The sequence below is a fragment of the Sceloporus undulatus genome, chromosome 5 (genome assembly GCF_019175285.1).
Source record: "Sceloporus undulatus isolate JIND9_A2432 ecotype Alabama chromosome 5, SceUnd_v1.1, whole genome shotgun sequence".
Taxonomy (NCBI): Eukaryota; Metazoa; Chordata; class Lepidosauria; order Squamata; family Phrynosomatidae; genus Sceloporus; species Sceloporus undulatus.
Window position 1 is genome coordinate 165,883,047 of NC_056526.1, and position 13,895 is coordinate 165,896,941.

General features: G+C 40.7%; 1 protein-coding gene across 2 annotated transcripts in view; it reads right to left on the reverse strand.

Annotated features, from left to right (window-relative positions):
• SEC24B (SEC24 homolog B, COPII coat complex component) overlaps positions 1-13,895 on the reverse strand; it is a 56,390-nt gene that overhangs the window by 22,076 nt on the left and 20,419 nt on the right. For both annotated transcript variants that reach the window (XM_042469136.1, XM_042469135.1), the window contains 4 exons: positions 11,480-11,560; positions 9,960-10,150; positions 6,968-7,143; positions 1,022-1,124 (listed from right to left, as the gene is read on the reverse strand). In XM_042469136.1, the coding sequence (XP_042325070.1) occupies positions 1,022-1,124; positions 6,968-7,143; positions 9,960-10,150; positions 11,480-11,560 (551 nt within the window). The remainder of the gene's footprint in view (positions 1-1,021; positions 1,125-6,967; positions 7,144-9,959; positions 10,151-11,479; positions 11,561-13,895) is intronic.

The window sequence follows — 13,895 nt, forward strand, 5'->3', positions numbered from 1 at the left end:
CTGACTCTGCAGTGGCCATTGTAGTGGCTGGTGGGAAGGAGCAGCTGAGCAAGGAGGATCACCACTGTTCATTAAACACAGGCAGAGTAAGTGGTGATCCTCACTTAGTTACCCCTACTATTGGCATGGTCATGCAGTGGCTGACAGGAGGGTAACGTGCTGCTGAGGAGGGAGGATCATTGTTCATTATAGTCTGATACTCAGTGTACAATGCAAACGTCGTCTGGGACCTCCCAGATGTCTTCCATATGTCTCAGAGTACAATGTCATTGTTGTGTGCAGGCCATTAAAAAATTAGAATTGTCTGCACTCAGCTGCCTCTTGTTCTTCTGCTTGCTATTGTTGGAAAGACTGTGTTGGAAAGGCAGGAAAAGAGGGAGTCTGGGTTGGGGAGGAAGCAGGAATAGTACAATGGCCCCTTAGTATCTGCTGGGGTTTGGTTTCAGGAGTCCATGTAGATACCAAAATCCATGGATGCTCAAGTTCCATTATACACAATGACGTAGTAAAATGATGTCCCTTATATAAAATGGCAAAATCAAGATTTGTCCTTTAGAATTTTTTTTAGGGGGGGAGGGGAGTGGAATATTTTCAAGCCATGGATAGTTGAATCTGTAGATGCAGAATCCATGGAGACAGAGGGCTGACTGAATATTCTTTTCATCTCTATTAAGGTAACTAAGATCAAGAAAGCGAAAACAGCTTAATGATCAGGGTATAAAGATGACTACTGAAAACTGACTAGAGTCAGCTTTACTAAAATCTCTGCCATTTTTACACACATAAATCTATTTAGAACTGCTGTATGCTTAAAACAATGATGGTTGCCTTTGAAAATATTTTCTCTCTAATTTCCAGTGTTCTGAATGGGTTTCAATATAATCATAAATCAGTATTACTTTTACCATCTTAATATAAAGTACAAGTTCATTCTGACAGATTTGAAAATATAAACAAGAATTTAATCAATTCATTTCAAATTGGTTAAACAAAAATGTGAGAATAAAATAATTGATTTTACCGTTAAATCTCTGAAGGGATGAAGAAGCAACCCCAAAGGAAGTTTTGCTTTATTTAACAATGCCTGAGTCTGAGGAATATTTGTCAAAGTGCATCGAAATGAGCTAAAAAGGAAGAAGAAAATGGTAGTAGTATTGGCTTCAAATATTATGATCCATACACAGTACTAGTGCTTCTCCAATATTCACCATTTTAAAAAAATCTAGAATCTATCACTGTGTACCTTTATATGATGAAGGTGTTCAGATACTAAAAAGTAATATTCAAAAATTTAATAACTTTTCTACTGAGAGTTTTCCTATGAGGCACATAATGCAACAATCTCATCCTTCGCCAATCTCCCTCTAATGGCTCTAGTGGACTGAACTGTTACCTGGGATGCATGCAACAACAAAAAAAGCTATCTCTTATTGAAGAGCTCCAATAGCTACATCTTTCTAACATGCTGCAAAGAGTGAAAAAAAAATACTATAAGGAAAAGGCAGAGATATTTATTACCCAAACTCTGTCAGTGTTCCTTTGAAGGAAAGCGCCAAAGAGCTCCTGCCACCACCACTAATTTCCCACCCAGGCATGGTGCAAGATCTGGCACCACAGCAGAGACAGTAGAGGGGGTTAGTGCTTCTTTTAGGTTCTCTTGGAATGGACTAAGCTCTTGGCTTTTGTCACTCTACTCAGAGAAGGGGATGATTCCTTTTTTTGGTAACAGTTAAGGTACAGTATTTACAAAGATCAGGCACAGACTGCAGCACAACCCATGAACTACTAAGATCCAAAATTAGAATAAAGCTGAAGAATACCAAATCAATAACCATGTCAAAATATGGTCTGAAGAATATTCCAACAGAATTTAAAGAAAATGTGAGAAACAGATTTGCACTATTGACCAGGAACCAGAACTATGAATAGAAACAAAGATATAGTCAAAGAAGAACACAGAAAGATAAAAAGAAAGAGAAGAACAATGGATGACAAACAAAACCCTTCAAGCAGTTAAAGAAATATAAGAAGCAAAAGAAAAGGGAGATAGATCTCAAATTTTGGAAAGCAAGGTGAAAGTCAACTCAGAACAATTAGGAAGAATAAAGCACATGGACAAATGACATACCAACAGAACTACTACAATCCACAGAGACAGAATCAGCTCCACCTCTAACTAAAATCTGCCAACACATATGGAAAACAAAGCAGTGGTCCACAGACTAGAAATGATCAATATACATCGCTATACACAAAAAAGGAGACACAAATGATTACAAATCATTGATCTCTGCCAATGAGAGGCGCCCACAGCGTTTGTTCTCCACCTTCAACACTTTGCTTAAACCTCCCTCTCCTCCTGTCTCTTCATCATTCTCTCCCAATGACTTTGCTAACTATTTCATCTCTAAGATTACCACTATTCGCTCTGAGATAGTCCCTCCTGATTCTTCTTCTGCTCTTAATCTTCTATCGCCTTCGCCTAACAAATTTTCTGTCTTTCCTCCTGCCTCTTTGGATGAACTCTCTACACTTCTGAATTCTTCTAAACCTGCTACCTGTCCTCTTGATCCTATTCCTACTCGTCTTCTAATCTCTATAGCTCCCTCCTTTCTGCCGTCGCTTCTCCATATCTTCAATCTCTCTCTCTCTACAGGCTCCTTCCCGTCGGACTTCAAACATGCTCTCATTTCCCCAATTCTGAAAAAAACTTCTCTTGACCCCTCCTCTCTGTCTAGCTATCGTCCGATTTCTCTTCTCCCCTTTCTTTCTAAGGTTTTGGAACGGGTTGTCTATTCGCGCTGTCTTGAGTTTCTTGAAGCCAACTCCATTCTCGATCCCTTTCAGTCTGGTTTCCGCCCAAGGCATTCTACAGAGACAGCTCTCACTAAGATCTCGAATGACCTTTTACAGGCCAAGGCTAATGGCCTTTACTCTGTTCTCATTCTTCTCGATTTGTCTGCAGCCTTTGACACTGTTGATCACTGTCTCCTAATTGACATACTCTCTGACCTTGGGTTCTCAGACTCTGTTCTCGACTGGTTTAGATCTTACTTGTCTGGCAGATCTTTTGCAGTAGTTGCAGGGGGTCTGACTTCTTCTCCTGTTCCCTTATCTGTTGGAGTTCCCCAGGACTCTGTTCTGGGTCCCCTTCTGTTTTCTCTCTACACACTGTCCTTAGGAAAACTCATCAGCTCTTTTGGTTTTTCCTACCATCTGTATGCCGATGACACCCAGCTGTATCTTTCTGCCCCTGACCTTTCTCCAAGGCTTGAACAGCAAGTCTCATCTTGCCTTACAGCTGTCTCACAGTGGATGCGCCATCGGCGTTTGAAGCTCAACATGTCCAAGACAGAGCTTCTTGTCTTTCCTCCTAAGCCCAACCTTCAACACTCCTTTTCTGTCTCTGTGGACAACATTTCCATTCAACCAGTCCAGCAAGCCCGCAGTCTTGGCTTTATCTTTGACTCTTCTCTGTCGTGTATCCCTCAGATCCAGACCACAGCCAAGGCTTGTAGATTCTTTTTGTACAATATTGCCAAAATCCGACCATATCTCTCCGCCTCTACTGCCAAGATCCTGGTCCATGCCCTAGTGATCTCACGACTTGATTACTGTAATGTCCTCCTGGCTGGGCTTCCTTTTTCTCACCTCCGTCCTTTAATCTCTGTCCAGCATTCAGCTGCACGCATTATCACTTCCACCCACCGCTCTGACCACATCTCTCCTGTGTTGGCATTCCTTCACTGGCTCCCTCTCCCTTTCCGCATTCAGTATAAGCTCCTGCTGTCGACATTCAAAGCCCTCCATGGACTGGCCCCTCCTTACTTATCAGACCTTCTTTCTCCTCACCTTCCCACCAGGGCCCTCCGTTCTGGTAGTCAAGGGTTCCTGTCTCAGCCCAGGATTTCCTCTGCCCCATCCTGGATTCGCCCCTTTTCACTTGCTGCCCCTCACTCCTGGAACCTTCTTCCTCCACAAGCAAGAGCCATCACTTCATTAACCAGCTTCAAAACGGAGTTGAAAACCATCCTATTCAGAGAAGCCTTCCCAGGCATCGCATAATTGTCGCTTACTATCTGATGTTCTGTTGTTGGCTGTTTATCGATCCATTTCCTGTATTGCTATGTACTCTATATGCATTAGCCTACTTGTGAGTATGTATTTTCCCTGGATAATGATTAACCTTCCATTTTGAAGCCAAGCCCTCCCTTCAGTCCATCTGCCTTGGTCCAGGCCTCGGAGGTTGAGAGGAACTGCTGGACCTCTTACCCTTTCCCGTCACCACTCCCTTCTCATTCTGTGTTATGTCTTTTTAGATTGTAAGCCTGAGGGCAGGGAACCGTCTAACTAAAAGGATTGCATGTACAGCGCTGTGTAAATTTACAGCGCTTCATAAATAAAGGTTAATAATAATAATAATAACAAAAGATTGCAGTATCTACAGTCATGCTCAAAATTCTGCAGCAAAGACTCCTACCATATATGGAACTAGAAATCCCAGAGATGCTAGCTGGATCCAAGAAAGAGGCACTACAGACCACATTGCAAACATATGATGGATAATTGAGTGCAGCAAGGAATTCCAAAAGAAAATGTACATATGCTTTATTGACTACAGCAAAGCCTTTGACTGCACAGACCATGAAAAGCTATGGAATGCTCTCAAAGAAACGAGAGTGCCACTACACTTGATTGTCCTGATGTGTGGCCTGTACTCAAGACAAGAGACTGTCGTCAGAACTGAATACACAAAAACAAAATGGTTCCCAATCAGTAAAGGAGTCAGGCAAGGCTGCATTCTATCACCCTATTTATTCAATTTGTATACAGAAAGTATTGTATGCAGAGCAGGCTTAGACTCAAGAGGCAGGAGGAGGGAAGATTGGAGGAATGAGCATTAACAACCTAAGATATGCAGATGACACAATACTGTTAACCAACAGAAACCAACAAATGCCTGGAACAATTACTGAAGGAGAGTAGGAGTCAGTGCCAAGGGAGGATTACTGCTGAATATTAAGAAAACAAAAATAACGACTATGGAAGATCTACAAGAATTCATCATAGATAACGAGCAAATTTAAAAAAATCAAGGGATTCTGATATCTTGGATTAAATATTGATCAAAATGAATATTACAGTCAAGAAATTAGAAGAAGAATAGGGATCTGGAGGGCAGCTATGAAGGAACTGGACAGGATCCTAAAGTGAAAATATATAACTCTGAACACCAAAGTGAAGATCGTCCAAGCAATTGAACTCCTCATCATCATGTGTGCACGTGAGAGCTGGACAGCGAGGAAAGCTGATAGATAGAAAATCAGCTCAGGAGTGAAAAGGACTGCTCCAAAGGGGTGGCTTAAAGCCACCTCTGAGAAAGCTGGACTGGGGCTACAGAAACCACACTCTGTGGCCCCAATCAGCCTTTTTGCCAGCCCAAAAAGAAGTGGCAAATTGCTGCTTCTTTTTGAATCTTTCCCGCCCTGTCATGGCTTTATGGCACTCCTGTGGTGTGTCAGAGCACCCAGAAAACAGCCCACGCCTGGGCAGCCAGGCGTCTGGGGGAGGGGGGGTGTTTCACTAGTCATTTGTGGCATCTGCTTTGCTAGTCGTTTGAGATGTGATTCTGGAGACTGAGAATGCCACGGACAGCCAAGAAAACAAATAAATAGATTCTAGAACAGAGTAAGCCCAAGCTCTCTCTGGATGCCAGGGTGAATGAATTGAGGTTGGCATACCTTGGTTGCATCATGAGAAGACATGAATCATTGGAAAAGACAATGATGCTAGAAAAGGTAGAGGGAGGTAGAAAGAGAAGAAGACCACATACTGGATGAGTGGATTCAATCAGAGAGGTCATGGGCATGAGCTTGCAAAACCTGAGCAGGACAGTGGAGGACATGGGGTCTTGTAGATGTCTCATCCACAGGGTCTCCATGAGTTGATCTTGAGGGAAGTTAACAGGAACAACTTATATAGGTCCATAGATAAGATGACACAGGTTTTTGGGGTCAATATTTTGATTAAAATTTCTAGATTCACACATGTGTCTATAGAGTACAGGTTGGGTCTCTTGTATTCAAAATACTTGAAACCAAAAGTGTTTGGATTTCAGATGTTTTTCAGATTTTGGAATAGTTGTTTATACATACTGTAATGAGATATCTTGGAAATGGGACTCAAGCCTAAACTTGAAATTCATTTATGTTTTGTATACACCTTATAGTCTGTGGATAGTTTTATATACAATATTTTTAATAACTTTGTGCAGTAAATAAAGTTTGTGTGCATCAAGCCATCAGAAAGCAAAGATGTCCTTATGAATTTAAATTACTTTGGCTTTCAGAATTCCAGATTCTCAACCTATATACATTTTGATTTGGACAATACACGCAAAAGCATTCATGGCTGCTATGAAGCAGGGAAGTAACGAAATGTGTGAGCCCACTGCTTAGGTCCAACAACCAAATGATACTTTGTTCTAATTACCAGGGCTAGGGAGTTTTGGTGGGCCTGGAAAACATGTGGATCACCAGAAATGCCAAATAAAATAAAAATAAATTTTTAGAAATTTTTAGAAATGGGTATTAGATGGTGTCAGGGAATGAAGGGAAAATTCACCTATTTAAAAGGTGATTTGGAACCTTTCATGAGTGGCAAATCCCCATTTTTTAGCAGGTGGGGTGACAGAAAAAAACAACAACAACGTATGGGGCTGGGAGGCAGCTCATTGCTGCTAAACTGAATTTAACCACCCCATTTTAAGACATATGGCTGGCCTGACTCCAGATGCTCTAAGTACATATTTCAAAGAAATCAGGCACATATATGAATCTTTTCTGAAAAATAAGTGTTAAAACAATCACAAATCCAGACATTAATCAGGGACATTTTCTCATACAAATACCAATAAAATCAATAAAAGACTATAAGCATGCCTAAGACTGGATTTTTTTATACCTACTCTGGGCTGCAGTTCAATCTCTTCAGGTCTGAATTCAAATTAGGCACAGGAGCTGGAGTTGAAACAATAGGCAGAATATTTCTATCTTGAGTAAGAATGATTGGTCTCAGACTCTCGGGCTGCTGTATACCTAGTCCTCCAAGACTGGCAGACAGTTGATTCATGGTAGGATATTGCTGCAAAAGAACATTTGAAATAAGCCTCTTAATAAGTGACTGTTTAATTTCCCATCCCCCATGATTCCTATAGATAGGAAGTGTAATTCATCAAAGGGTCCCACTGCCCCCGCCCCACCCCCCAATTCACTAACTCATCTTTTATTCTACAAATAAAAGAGGTCCACTGGCAGAAGAAGGTGGGCAGAAGCTTATTTTCCTTCCCCCTACCAAGGACCAGGGTAGGCAGTGGCATATGGAAAGAGGCTCAAGGGGAAATGAAGCAGAGGCACTTTCTGTCCCATACCCTATTTGCCTTCACCTCCTCCTTTCACTGAAACCCTACCACAGCCCTTCCCTTTCAGCATTCTCCCAGTCCTTGCAAACAGAGGCTAGAAGATGAAGAGGGCCCACGACATTCTACCTTCTACTGACCCCCTTTCATGGACAAATTTTTTGACCCTTATCCCACAAACCAGTCCTGCCTCCACATTCCCTCCTCTCCTCATATCTACAGTCATAAAACATTTCACCCAGGCATTCAAGATTCATGACAGATCCTCTGACAGATATGCTCGCTTACACCTCTTTTATAGATTTTCAGGGTTGTTAATAATCCTTCTATACACCTCCATTCTTGGACTACTTTAGGCAGAGTCTTTAGTGCTGTCTCATTACAAAAAATGTCTTAGCCCACACATAAAAGAATTTCTAGACTACTGATTTCCAACCTTGGTCCCCAGAAGTTGTTGGACTTCCAACTCCCAGAACCTCCAGCCAGCTGGGCCAGGTTGATGAAGAATTCTGGATACACATGTCCTTTGAGGGTAGCAAAATCTGCAGGACCTCAAATCCTGTTGTTTCCAATGGTGACACAGCTGTGTGCACACACTACCATTGAGGAGAACGGGGCAGGGCCATTCAGGGATGCTCAAATTACAGATGGCAATCTCATGGAAGAAGACAGCCTACTGTACAGCTTTTTTAGGAGCTGCAGTAAGTGCCAAATGGGAAAGCTCAACTACATGCTGGATTGTGTGAATAGTTCTTTGGAGTGGACCCCATGCTGCAACTGCATTGTACAATTTAGTCAGTTATTTCTGTATACATACATTTGAATGAATGAGTGCATTCAAATTAAATTGGAATTTTTATGTATAATTGTGTTAGGATGCAACTTAGAAGGTTAATTTACACATGATCATCAAGACACCAACACAGGCAATTATGATTAGCCAAAGACATGAAAGATTATCTTCTTAACTGATGAGATGTGAATCTCTCAGTTATATTGCTTATGCATAGCAAGCGAGAAAAAACCTTTGCACTGATATTTTGCAATGTAGGTTGATTAAGGCTCCAATCCTGTTTAGCAGGATGTAAATTTCATTAAAGTCATTAAGCTTGAATTGAGCTGAAGCAAAGGAAGACAGCAGAAGAGGCATCCCTTACGAGGTCTGATGAAAGGCCAGCTTCCTCCTATCACTGAAATGTTTTCAGTTGATCATTATAACTACCGTATTTTCTGACGTATAAGATGACATTTTGACCCTCTAAATTTGGGTCAAAAGTCGGGGGTTGTCCTATACGCCGGGTTGAGCCCGGCAACAAGAGAGCCCCGCAGCCTGGCGTGCACACACTCAGCCACCAGCTTTGCAGGTCTCCAGCGGCCTGAGAAGCCGGCAACCTTGCGCCGGCTCCTAAGGGGCCTTCGGAGGCCCCTTGAAGCCGGCACACACGTTCTTGGGGCTGCCGGCTTCTCAGGCCTCGGGAGGCCTGGGAAGCTGGCAGCCTCACGCTGGCTCCTAAGAGGCCTTCAGAGGCCCCTTGAAGCCAGCGTGCGCACTCTCGGGGCTGCCGGCTTCTTAGGCCTCCAGAGGCCTGGGAAGCTGGCAGCCTTGCACCGGCTCCGAAGGGGCCCTTGGAGGCCCCTTGAAGCCGGCGCGTGCGTGCACATCCGTCTGCCGGTTTCTGAGGAAGAAGGGTAGCCTTATACGGTGAGTATATCATAAACTCTATATTTTTATTTTAAAAGTTGGGGGTCGTCTTATATGCCCGATCGTCTTATACGCCGGAAAATATGGTATTGTGTCAGAATTGTTGCTTGAATATTTTTCTCCTCATTACTTCCCTTGCCTTTTCCTTTTGTGTTATGTGTATACATCTGTAAGTCTGAAGACACTGTCTCATTTTTATTAACCAAATATAAACTGTTTTAAGAGCCCTTTTGGTTGAACAGCGGCATAATAATCTTGAAAAGTAATTAATTAATTTTTGAGCAGGCATGCAGAGAATTCTGTTATTCATGGGCCACTCTAATTTTAGAATAGATTATAAACTGGTCACTCAACTAGATATACTGAAAAACACTACAAATCATAGTCAGGGAATCATGTAGAGAACAGAAAGGTGGTCCCTGTCATGGCAGACAATAGGAAATTTGGACTGCAGAAGTAACTGGCACATCCTAGGCTTAGTAAACACCCAAAGTATGCTCTTAGCTTTGGCTCCTTTTCTCCTACAATCCTCTTGAAACATATTTTACAATATCACCATAAGTCTTGGGGTGCTTTCATCTGAAAGAAAATGCTGCCATCCCGAGAATGATCCTGAAAAGATTCGTGTAAATACCCCACTAGTTGCAGGGGGGCAATACATAGGTGATGCAGACTTACTTAATTTGATGGTCTTTCTGTAAAAAGAACATTTCAACTTTGCATTCAAACAACTAGAATTCAAAATCTAATTTGTACATAACTAGCTGCCTAATATTTTCTAATCCACCTATGTTCCCACAAAATACTATAAGTAAGCAAAGAGGATTTCTCATTACTAACCTGTGAATATTGAGGAAATCTAGAATTATATACAGAGTCACCTGTCTGCACAGCAGGAGGTGGTAAAGGTGGTGTTACATTCTGGTAGCCAGGCTGAAGAATAGGGTACCCATAGCCAAATGGCTTAGAGTTTTTAGATGTCTGGGATGCTGAAGAAACAAGAGCCGGGCTATTTGTTGTAGAGTGTTCCTCTAAACAGGAAGGAAAAAAACACTAGTTTTAGAACATTACCTTTTTCTTCATAAAACCAAAGGTCAAAATGAAAGCAGATGAATGTGAGAATATATCATATTATTAATTATACAAAGGAGTAAACTTGACTTTAACAATAATCTCCACACATACAAGAAAAAATGAATAGTATAAAGCTTTATCAATTTTTGCAAGTAAAGCCCACAATTGTGCTTAACTACGGTACCCAATTTCTAAAAGCTAAGCACATTTCAAATTATATTTCATATAGGATATACAAATGAAGAAATAAGACCAATTCTTCCATAATGAACCACTATATGTTATGTACAAGAGTCATCTTATAAATTAAGTACTGTACTGTATACATTTTACTGCATCCTTAAAACACAATTAACCAGTAAGCTTTTCAGAAGGTACAGTATGATCCTCATATCCATGGGACTGATATCCATGGTTTCATTTACCCTTCTGAAAAATTATGGTCTCTCTAGACATCCCAAGATCCTCCACCACAACTCTGTAGTCAGCTTTCAACAGAAATATACGGTCCACTATTATCTGTGATTTTCACTATCTGCAGTTAGTCTGGGAAAGTATCCCCTGTAGATACTGTGGCTGTATTGTATATGAGATGAAACTCTTTGCTGTACATTCAAATGCCAACTGTACTTTTTAAAAAGTGTAGTATAACCAATTGTGTTTTCAAGAATAAAAGCTTAAAATTCTGTGCACACATATGAGAACAGATCTCACTAAAATTAGATCAACTTATTTCTGAGGAACTGTGATTGCTGTATTTATTACAGAATCCCTTCATGATTTGAAAATGTATAGTGTGAAAACCAGAACTGAGCCAGTCATTTAACTCAAGGTGGGCAGCAGGTTTCCTCTCAGTTGTCTGTAAAGGTCCCCAAAATCTTGGCTTTGAAACTGCTGTAGTGTATCACTTTTTAAACTGTAAACAAGGTGTGGGGGCTCACCTTGTTTTTAAGGAGAACTGTGTTTGCTTGATGCTTCTGGGAACCTGATTTTGCTGTAGCCACGATCATGGCAAATTCAGCAACTGTGCCAGGAGTGTGCTGTGGGCCTGAAGAAGGTGGTCTAATGAAACTACACACACACTTGACAAAAGCAGCCCACCTCAATTGAAACAGTGTGTTTTGTCTGAACCTGAACTCTTAGCAAATCACTTACGGATACATGTCCAATTTCCGTGCCTGTTCTTTCTGTACATCTGTGTTATACAAACATTTCATGTCTATAACCATTTCACTGGGTTCATTTCTTTAACATCAATTAAAAAAATTAAATAAAACACAATTCACCTGGATAGCCACCTCCTTCAAGACTATCATAATTGTTGAGAACAGGAGATGCACTGGTTGTAGAGGAAGAACTGTCAATAGCTAAAGGGAACACACACAAATACACATATTTATTCAGTGGATAATGTTTGCATGTTGACAGATGTTTACTATTGCCTGCTAAGAAACTGCAAGAAAGCTGTGGGGAATTTCAATCTATACTGGTAATTTCATATGCTAATAGAAGACAGAGGTTTAATTTCAATATTTGTACACAACAGCTGCCAGTTTAGACAAGTATATTACCCCATCTAAAATGCATTAAAAGGTTAGATACAAAGGACAAAGTTAATTAAACAAATGACCTTAAAAGCTTTTTAACGTGTCTAGTTTACTCTTGCATTGATGCTTGAATCTGTTCCCTCCCTCCCTCTCTTTAAATATATGTTTCTTATGATTTGCTATTAAAGTACTTTGCAAGGATAAGCAAGGACACAGCACCCTCTAAAGTCCGGAGATAATGGAAGTCTGTGCACAGAGGTGTCCAAGACTATACTGCTTACATTTTACAGCCTTTATGATGCTCACACACACTCCTACTAGCTCTGGCCAATACAAAATGCAACCAGTAGACTCTAATTATTAAAAGCTTATGACAATATAGATTATATAGCCTTTAAAGGTACTACAAAACTGTTTTTGTACTGTATCAGGAATATATATATTTTTAAATTCTCCCCTGGTGGGAGGTGGATGAAAATTTTGGAAGGCATTTTAAAAAACAAACAAATGCAACACTCTTTTTTTAGTATCATCAACAGACTGAAAAGAACGTAAAGCTATATTATGTATAACAGTTTCCTCATAAAATTAACATATTTGCATACACCAAATTTAAAAGTATGGTTTATTCAGGAAGTAATAACAAGTTTACTAACTGAATTGATTTTAATTGATTTTAATTGATTCCAAATGGAGTTCTGCTGCTACTCTTAAGAAATCTTGCATATGAGAGTTTGAGAAGCAAACAAAAAGTTCAAGTTGGGAAAAGGAGAAACCAGAAACAAAAACTATAGTAAAACAAGAAATGAACACAAAGAGCACTTATTTCCAGGGTAAAAACGTGGTGGAGCAAGTCTCACTAAATACTAACTTTGGCTCATGAAAGCTCTGTCTCATTTTCTTAACTTTTACAAATATTTTCTGCTTCTTAAAATTTTCATGAAGGTCTAAAAACTCATATACGTCCATACTGAAATACCTTTCAAATTCACCTTTCAAATGTCATGTTTATTTCTAGATTTTGTCTTAATATTTTCACAAGTAAACCAGCTTTTTTCACATGCTATAGTTGACTCTAAAGTAGCAAGAAACAAGATGGGCCAGATACTGTGTCATGGCAAAGGCCTTGCCACCCTACTGCTATAGGGACAAACCCCTAGGCCAGGGGTAGGCAACCTGCGGCCTGGATGCGGCCCGGCGAGGCCTTGGGACTGGCCCCAGCCCAGTCCTGCCGCCGATTGCCACCGGGGCCTTTGGCTTCTCGTGCGCAGGGGCAAGGGGGGCAATTGTCTATAGACGCCTCAGAAACATGCATTTATATTAACATTTTTTTAAAAATCAGCAATTTTTTTGCGTGTCCTCCACTTTTTTAAAAAAGTGTCCACCATTTGAAAATGTTGTCCTACATTTGTCTGTTTATTTATTTATTTTAAAAATTGTTTAATTATTTATTTTTTGGCTTCGCGCCCCCCCTCCCCCCCCCAGTTGTCTGAGGGACAGCAACCCAGCCCCCGGCTCAAAACGGTTGCTTACCCCTGCCCTAGGCTGTATTTATTTATTTATTTATTTCTCAACCAAATATCTGAAGATGCATTCTGCAACATCTCCAAGTCCTAAGCATGGTTAGAAATAATTCTGGAAGAAGAAAGGAATATGAGTGCCTTATCTTCAACATCTTCTGAAAAATTTGAAAACACATGGCGGGGGGGAGAGATCCCTTCCATCTTTCTCTAGGCCTTCACATTGCCATTTCTATTTCAGTAGAACAATTCGTACCCTATTGTATTATGCCATCTACAAATAGAAAAGGTTTAATTTGGGTCAGACCAGCAAAGCAGAAACAAGGAAACAGTGGCAGCACCCACACTGCAGAAATAATCCAGTTTGACACCACTTTAAGTGTCATGGCTCAATGCTATGGAATTCTGGGAATTGTAATTTTGTAAGATATTTAGCCTTCTCTGTCAGAGAGCTCTGGTGCCACAACAAATTACAATTCTCAGAATTTCCTAGTACTCAGGGCAGTTGATGTGGTATCAAATTGGATTGTTTCTGCAATGCAGATGCAATCAATAATGACTGTGCTACAGTTGGGGTGAGAGACACTGATTAAAAAGCCTCAGAACCCATAAATGAATTCCTATCTTTGCCCTTA